General features: G+C 30.6%; 1 protein-coding gene across 3 annotated transcripts in view; it reads left to right on the plus strand.

The window, feature by feature from the left end:
- The window catches only part of LOC110103152 (immune-associated nucleotide-binding protein 9-like), a 36,706-nt gene extending 28,461 nt beyond the window's left edge, over positions 1-8,245 (plus strand). For all 3 annotated transcript variants that reach the window (XM_028693922.1, XM_028693921.1, XM_028693923.1), the window contains exons 5-8: positions 931-1,165; positions 5,286-5,557; positions 6,829-6,993; positions 7,830-8,245. In XM_028693922.1, coding sequence (XP_028549755.1) covers positions 931-1,165; positions 5,286-5,557; positions 6,829-6,993; positions 7,830-8,042 — 885 coding nt within the window. In that variant the 3' untranslated portion in view covers positions 8,043-8,245. The remainder of the gene's footprint in view (positions 1-930; positions 1,166-5,285; positions 5,558-6,828; positions 6,994-7,829) is intronic.
- Positions 8,246-9,644: the final 1,399 nt, after the last annotated feature.

Raw genomic sequence — 9,644 nt, forward strand, 5'->3', positions numbered from 1 at the left:
GTATATTTGACATTAATAAAATAATTATAACTATAATAATTGAAATAAAAGCTTGTGATTTGATTTGAATAATTAAAATTAATTGAAATGGAAGGCCACGATTTGATATGGAAGAAAACTCAAATCTTTATTATAAATATATGACAATTAATGAATGCATTATAACAATAATTTAGTCATTAATAGTGTATATTTGACATTAATAAAATAATTATAAATATAATAATTGAAATGGAAAGTTAGGATTTGATTTGAATAATTAAAATTAATTAAAATAAAAGGCCACAATTTGACATGGAAGGAAGCTCAAGCCTATAAAAATAGCATAGATTTGCATGTTTGTCTCTCCTCGTAGTAAAAGTTGGGCATTCCAAAAGACTTGCTTTGTGCATCTTCTTCGTGATTATAAGCATCAAGTTGTCCCATCTCCATTCTCGAGGCTTTACCAACTAAGTAACTCAAGCCACCGAAAGTAGGCAAATCCTTATTTCAGCAAGATTCATTAGATAGGCACTTAGAGAATAACATTAATTTTTAGCATGGCAAATCCTTCTCAGAACCCCCTAAAATGTTATCATTTTATTTTTACATGCATAATCATAATGAAAGAAAAGAAAATTATTTTATTCTAAATCATTTTTTTTATTTGCAAGCAACTAAATGAGAAATTGAGTGGTTTCTTGTTTGCCTCAGTATAATGGAGATAGAATTTGTACACCCATATTCATTTTAATGGAGTCATCTCTATAGCTTGAACCCAATTCAACATATTCTCTAATTAAGAACCAAATCTAAACTTGCTTGAATGTCTCAAATTTTACAAAACTAATGATATCTCATTAAGTATGCTTATTCATTCAGTATGTAAGATTGTAGCCTCAACTTTTTAGCTTTTGATTAATTTACAAGTCTTTTTTTCAATTTGTTTAGTCGCACACAATGGAGGCCAATCCAATTAACGATTGGAAATCGAATATCGCAAGAAATACTATTAATATTGTCATTGTTGGGAAGGTTGGTCAAGGCAAGAGTGCAACTGGAAATAACATTCTTGGAAGCGAAGTCTTCGAAACTAAGCTTTACCGTTCGAGAGTACCTTGTTGTTGTGATATAGAAAGAATTATCCGAAAGGATGGCCGTATTATTAATGTTATAGACACTCCAGGTAATGCTCACCACTTTATTAATATTTGAATATTCATTAAATTCAAATAATGCATATACATTTTTAAATATTTGATTTTAGAATATTATATGTTTTTGTATCATAACTTGAATACATAAATTGTTTGGTTTTATTTACCATGTCGAAATATGCTTTCATGTTCTTTGAAATTGGTCTACTCTTTTTACACAATTGTACCTTTCAGTTTAGAGCGTGGGATAACATTATCATGAATAGACTAAAAATATTTAATGCATTCACATAAGCATAATTAAAAAAAATTAAAAAAATGTGAGGAAGGTAAGCCTCACTTGTTAGAGGATAAAAATTTATAAGAGTTGTTGTTATTGCGAACTCTAAAATATACATACAACAAAAAATGCAAAAAATATGAAGCAACATTTATTATAAATTTTTGTGATAGAACTTGCTAGGAGGAAGTTATAGAACTTATATATGTCTGTGTTAATTAAGCATGGCAACCAAAAGGAATTGAAATGAGTCACAACTCTTTACTGGTTGTAGTGGTGAACATTTTGCTTTATCCACACATTTAATACTTGCCTACATTGCAGATTTGATTTATGATATAAGTCGATGCCTAGCTTGGAAGCCTTTATATTATATATAGTTTGATTAGTCATTAATGGTTCAATTAGTTTTTCATGATTGTTGGCCACTTCCACTTATGTCGGATTTCAAAACCTATCTACTTTTATGTGTACCTCAAGAGGTACATGATATGGTATTGCTTCCATGACCATAAAGCCATCACATTCCAATTGTTTGAAGAAGACTTTCTCTTGACTCGAGTGAAATGATGGAGCTTATCATTTGAATGAATTTTAGCCATTTTTTAGCTATACGTCTATTTATTTTATTTGTGTTTTTTATGTTTTTATATTAGTTGAATGTGCAATGGAGACATATTCAAACTTGCATTTGTACGATAATTTATTTGTAGTATGAATTAAAGACCTTATACATGAGGTTGTCTCAGGGTTTTATTGAGAAAAATTGAATTGTTAATTTCCTCTCATCTCCTTCCTTTCTCCTCAATCATTAGCTAATTATCCCTTCTTGTCTCACTATCTTTATTCAATATGTTTTTTTTATGATAATAAACATGTGATTAGATGCTCTAATATGTTTATTCAATATTTTAGGAATAATTGAAACAAGGTTGTTTAGCTAATTATTGCAGGATAGATTGCATGGTGTGCATGCAAGCCCAAATGTTTAAGTATCCATGGTCATCTTTGATAGTTGAAGACAGATGCAATAGAGGTAGATCATGGGTTGTATATTGCAAAATTTGACCAATAGCTAACAAAAAATACATGTTACAATTCAATTTTATCACCCTAAAATTTTCCCAAAAAATATGTTCATTCACTCAATTATATTTGAAAATTGTATGCAAAACTAATACAAAATTTGAAGTATAATTTGGATGTATTTTTTAATCATTAAAAATATTTAAATTTTGGATTTGACTTTTCATTGAGTTTTTAAACTTTAAATAATATCTTTTTTAATACTTGGATGAAGAATACTCTGCATCTTTTCACCCAACTAAATTGGCATAGAGCCTACCCAACTCCAGCAAATATGTAGGGCCCACACAAGTTTATAGGACATTTGAAAACTACTCAACACCAAAGGAAAATGATACCACTTGCGCTCACCATTGCCATCTTGTTGAATAAACAATGCCTCAAGGGGGTTTATTGAAATTTTAATATTTGATAGATGGAGATCACCACTTCTTCCTTGCAATGAACAGAGAGCATGCAACTTGGGTATTGAATTAAAACTTAACAAACAAGCTTGGTAGAACCTTGCATGATATATATTCACGTAGAGGGAGTTCTGGTTGAAATCTTTGCAACCAAGTTCAATTCTAGCCCCTTTAAAATTAAATAAATACCATATGTAGGGGATAATTGTCAAATGCTCAAAGTCTAAATTCATCCTTAGCATTTCACCTGAAGTAGAAAAATAGCTCAATAAAATGATGAGAATTTTCTTATTAATAGGCTTTACATAGGGAATGTAATTCACAACTATCTCTTATGAGTCAATAAAAACTCAACAGCCTATGAAAAAACTTCTCCTCTTAAAGGTGATGCTTAATAAAGAAATTTCTTGTAAGAGGCACACTCATAGTACTGCATGATAGAAATGTTTATACTATCCCTTATGGCTGCACAAAGCCCATGCAAAAATGCATGGGCCTCATATGCTTGAGTTTTGGGTCATCCAAAATGCTCTCTTAGGTCTTGTGCACTTGAAGTAAGCCCAAAAAAAAGGTTGCTTAAGTTATTTATGATGATTGAGCTTGCAGTTTTTGGTTCAATCTCATGCATAATACATCTTTAATCCACAAATCGACTTTGGTTCATCTGAAGAGCAACCAAAGCTTTTAAGATGGTTATTAAGTTTTTCCATGGGTTGATAAAAAATAATGATATTGCTTTATTATTAATTTATTTTGTGTTTCAAAATCATCAAATTTAGCAAGGATTTTATTTTAGTAGCTTAAAATTCACCCAAGCATAGAAAAGAACAATGCGTGTTTGTTATATTTTGAGTAACAATTTTGAAAAAATGCATAAATTGATGCCTTGGAAGTATTTTTTTAGTTAAAGAAGTTCATCCTACCTTGAAATAAAGATGTAATTGGTGGTTCAATGATATTTTTGATAGAAAACATGTTTTTTGAAATTTTGCAAAAGAATCGAGATATAAGAGGGAAACTGATATGACTCTAAAAATAGACTTCTATTATTCTAACTAGTCAATCAAGGATGTCAGTGTTCGTGTTCCACTGCATTCATATAATAAGGTTTTAACTTGATGATGGTCCTTTTAGCTCATTCACCATTTGATGATATCAAGGGTTGTGCCAACCTTTAATTATCTTTGATGAAATTTGTCCAATTAGCATTAATTTGATCATCCAATTTAAATCAATGATATTAATCCAATAATCTAGTTTAGATATCCAAAAACCTATTAATTTCAAATTGTCCATCAATCCATGCATCATTATTAGGGGCATGATGGTTTAACATGCATTTTAATATTAATAGTCTTAGTTATTCTTCCTTCTATCAATCGAACAGCCAGAATACACTCAATTGAGGAGTATTTTGATCTAGAATGTATCTCGAAGGTGACGAGAGTCTTCTATATCAACTATACGCCCTACCAAGATACCAAATGCACTTTTTCCAAAGGATTATGTATACCCCCTCAACTGGGCAAAGTCAAGGGCTTTCCCAAGCTACTTTTGTCTCTCTATCTTTCCTCTAAACTTCCACTCTTTAATCTCCATTAAATTGGTTTAAGCTCTTAATCATCTCCTACCCCGATCATTGAATTGCTTTAGTTGATTGTGTAGGACATAGTGTCATGTTATAGTGATCCATCAACCCAAACTTTATTGGAATTGAAAATCATTTTCAACCTACAATGATTTTGGGCTTTACTTAGGTTTTGTCTATTGTAGACTTAACCTAAAGTTATTTAGAGGTTGAGATATATTTCTTTGTATTTTTCTCATGTTTTACCTTTCAATCATAAGGTTGTGGTCATTTAAGATTTCAGAATGCAGTTGACATATTTTGGAGACAACATGCATTTGTTAAGCTTTCCCATATATTATACCATACACTGTTTTTTCTCCATTATGTTCCACATAGAAGCATTGAAGTGAAATTTTTAATTAAATTCTATTGAAAATGAAAATTTGTAGGTTTATATTTGATTTTTCTCTTATGAGAATGGCTTATGCTTGTTGTCAGTCCCTTGTACATCAAGTTCAAGCTTGATAGGTTTCCCTCTACGATTATTTAAGATGGATAAAATTTAGAGGATGAAGTATATTTCAATAGGATTGTATGTTTCTTGTGCCTATTTACATAAATCGTAATTTGAAGTTATGCGTTGACTTGCCAATTAGCACCGTATTTAGCAATTTAACTGCTTTTTTTGCTAATGATTCTAACCTACGAAATATATTATAAAAAAATTTTAAATTCCTTTCTTTATTTGTATGGATTATAATATGGGTAGTATGTTAATAACTTTATTATGACAATGGATTTTCTTGTAGGGTTCAATTCTTTTTTTAGTTTTGAGCAAATAAGTGAAGGGATAATCGAAGGCATTAATTTAGCCAAGGATGGTATTCATGCAGTACTCATGGTATTCTCCCTTAGATCTTCTTTTTCAATAGAAGAGGAGGCTGCCATTGAGTGTATGAAATCACTTTTTGGGGATAAGATTGTTGACTACATGATTATAATTTTCACTAATGGAGACATCCTGGAATCTACACAGAAAAGCTTGAAGGATTTTATTAGCCTTTCTCCAGAACCTTTGAGGGTATGTATCTTTCTTTTTATAATATTTATTGCCAAAATGTTTGAGGGGTTTTATTTTTTATTTTTTCTTGATAATATTAATTGCCTTCTTCAGCATGTTGTATGTAGACTTTCTTGAGGGCAAGAATCTTTGCTAAGTGTAAAATCAACAAGCGCACTATAACTGTGATATGTTATATTAATCTATCAATATATAATAGCAAAGGTTAGCTGCATACAATAGCAATACATTACGTAATTATTTATGCAACATACTATAACCCATTGTCTTAGAAGCCATTGCTTTATGGTCATGTAACACGTTAGAACATTATGTGACAAAGAAGTTGTTGTATAGTCCCATATTATATGAGCGTAATCCAACAAGTTCTTAAAACAAGCAATACAATTATAAATAGTTTCTGAGTTTGGGTCAGTATAGCCCCATATTATAAATATGTTCAATTTAGACTCTTACTACTCAAATGTGATTTAAAGTTATATCTGTTGGATTATTTATGCATCTAATTTGTGGAGTCGAGGGTTAATTTTATATCAAATTGGAGTAATCAAGGAACTAAATTTGATACATTAGATAGTATGGGATTAAAATGGCTCTCATAAATAGTTAGAGGGCTACTTTGATTTTTTTTCTATTTTTAAACTAATTATGTACTTGTATTTTGTTTACTAATACATGCAACAATTGTTACCTATTCAAATTAATGACTCTTATTTCCAATTGTTCACACAAACTATCCCTATCTTTTAGTATATTTAGCTTGCGCAACACTTTTAAAAATTGAAGTAGTTAAAGTTAAATTTGATGATCAGATATATTGACCCAAGCCGCATTTCTAAATTGTAGTGTACCTCGCCTCTTCATTAGTCCATTGACATTAAAGAAACATAATTTTCCATTGGTTACAAGCACATTTTCATAAACTAAATGGGGTTACTATCTTCACTGATCCATGTATTAGAAATATGCCTTTATTATTGTTTATGATTAACTTTGCAGTTCAAAAGTTGAATTTTGATGCAAGCTAAGTGATTTTAGATATTTCATCACTAAATTTGTTTATATCATGTGAAGATTTTGTTACTCACCCTTCATGTTCATTATCTTAGTTTATTTTGTTATTAGAAATATACTTATCTATAGTTTACAATAAATCTTGTTATTCAAAAGTTGAACTAGTTAAATGAATATGGTCAATTTAAATCTTCAAACTTATTTTTATCTCTTTCATCTGGTACATTTATTTTCCATCCTCAATAATTTTCTTGCAGAACATCATTCAACTATGCAAGAATAGAGTAATCGTTTTTGATAATACCACCAATGATATGATCAAGAGAGAGGAACAAGTAAATGAGCTGCTCTCTCTTGTTGAGTCTGTTATTGTGGACAATGGTGGAAAATCATACTCATATAAGATTTTTGCAGAACTCAAGGTATGTCATCTCCTTGGTTCATCCTTTATAATTAGCAGCTGTGGTAGATGTAAATGTTTGATATTTCATGTTGGGTATCACTTTCATTTGGAAGGAGCTTTACTTCGACACCAAAAGTTTAAAGATAACTTGACAAGAGACATGTTATGCATGGGAGGGATTTAAAGTAGCAATAACCTATGTATACAATATAAACTTGCACATGAAAGGTATAAAAGATAAAGTGATGTGAAAGTAGTTGTAAACTATTCATTCTTTTTTCTATGCTTTACTAATAGTTGTAGGGCTATCCGTGTACATGTGGAAGGAGATTGTCTTGTAGAGGTCTTGACTGTTGCGATTAGGAGTTACCCAGTGGCTATGTGAGATGGGTTAGGAAGAGAAGGTAACAATGGTATATAAACCATAAGGTTGATTTATGTAGTAGTCATCGGTTGATTAAACTTGAATAAAACTCTTTTGTATTATATATATATATATATATATTGTATTTTCTCATTTTCATTATTTTCTTGAATATTTGCATAGATTTTGCCCGACAAAAAATCCAAAATGGTTCCTAGATTAGTTAGTCCCAAACTATTTAATTAGTTCGAATTAGTCATTGGACTACTCAAATTTGATCTAAAATAGTATCTTGGCTCCTCATATATGATAAAAAATAATTCAATAGAGGGACTATTTTAAATCATATTTAAATTATCACAAAACTAAATTAAACAAATATTTAATTAGAAACTTAATAAACCCATTTAAATAATTCATCTATTATATTGATCTTCTTCTCAATTCAATCTATGCCCTAACACAATGACTTTATTTTTGGTTACATGCAGGCTAAAGAACGAGCTGCTCAGTTGGAAGCTGAAGAGCGAGCTGCTCAGTTGGAAGCTGAAGAGCGAGCTGCTCAGCGGGAGGCTGAAAGGCTTAGCCGATTAGCAGCGCAGGATGAGAAGATTCGAAAGCTCACAGAGGAAATCAATGAGGAGAGGAAGAAACTTGAGTCCAAGAAGCGTAACGCTAAATGCAAAAAGTGTTTTTTCCTATGAAATGTGGTATCTTGTCTATGAAATATCTATATAGTTTTTTAGGGAAGAAAAACATAGCATTTTTCTATTAAATAGTTTCGTTTGCAAGCTTTCTACAAACTATTTGTCATTTATCATTATTGTTGCTTTGTTTCTATTACTGTCACTATCAAGATAGACACAATTAGACGGCAAAAATTTATAATGCAAGTTGCTTTTCATCATGATAATATCTTTTTCTTTGTACATCGCTCTTTAATGTATAAATCATTACTTGTCATGACTAATACAATTCATAAATTTGATTTAAATTTACTCGAAATTCAGTGTAATTCTTAAATTTGGAAGCACTCAAAACTCTATTTGGCAAAAAAAAGAAGAAATTAAATGTAAGATCTTCTCTCTATTTTTATTGTATTTATTATTGAAATAATATGTTATATGATCAAAATTAAAGTTTCATTTGGTAGAATTTTTTTATTACTTTCTATAACAGCTTTCTAGCACAAAAAAATCGTGAAAGCAATGAAAAGCAATGATCAAAAGCTCTACCGAACAAAGCCTAAATGAATCTAAGGCTAAATAAGCTTAATTGGAATTCCTAAAAATTATAATTTAAATGATAAAACAAATATGGTAAGTCTAACTTTTCATAATTGTAAGAATAAGGCATTAAGCCCTTATAAAAAATCTTAGTTCCCTATGAATTGTCCTTCTTTGGCAGCTTGGAATATCAGGGGTTTCAATAACCCTGATAAATTATTTTGTTATAGAAATTTGGTTCATGAGCATAGGCTCGACTTAATTTGTACTCTTGAAAATCGTATCCTTTCTTCTAATCTCATAGATCCTTGGTTTTGCTCTACACACAAGGTTTTCGAGAATGAACTCAGTTATAATAATTTTGAGATGGCTTCTCCTGGGCGTATTTGGATAAAATGGAACTCGTATAAAGTTTCTTTTAATCCTATTTTTTCTTCCTCCCAAATGATTTATGGTCATTTGATGATGGAGTCTCATACTCTTATGATTCTTTCTACTGTTTACGCTTCTAATACATTTGAAGAGAGAACTAAGCTTTGGGCTGATTTGGGAGCTGTTAATCCTCACGGTGCTCTGCCATGGGTGGTGATTGGTGACTTTAATACTTGTAGATTTCAGTCTGAGAAAAAGGTGGGAATATTCTAGCTGTTGATAGGCTAAATCCGTTTAACTCCTTTATTTTTGACAATAATCTGTTTGAACTTCCTTCTTCTGACAACTTTCATACATGGTTCAATCAAAGACAAGACAATCCAATTCATCTAAAACTGGACAGCGTTTTAGTTAATAAGGCTTCGATTAATCATTATCCTGACTCCCACTATAATGTGTTGAGAAGTCTTGTCTCAGATCACACCCCACTTATTCTCAGAGTTGTTTCACATAACAAATCTCAGAAGCGGTTTATGTATAAAAATTATTGGAGCCATATTTCGGATTTCTGGAGCATTTTATTGAATATTTTTCAAACTCCTGATCTAGGGAATCTTATTGTTAGCCTTTATAAGAAGTTGAAGCTATTAAAAAGAGAGATAAAAGTAAGAAATTGGAGTACTTCCAATCTAATTGCTAACAAATGTG

Source organism: Dendrobium catenatum, unplaced genomic scaffold, assembly GCF_001605985.2.
Source record: "Dendrobium catenatum unplaced genomic scaffold, ASM160598v2 fragScaff_scaffold_389, whole genome shotgun sequence".
NCBI classification, from domain to species: domain Eukaryota; kingdom Viridiplantae; phylum Streptophyta; class Magnoliopsida; order Asparagales; family Orchidaceae; genus Dendrobium; species Dendrobium catenatum.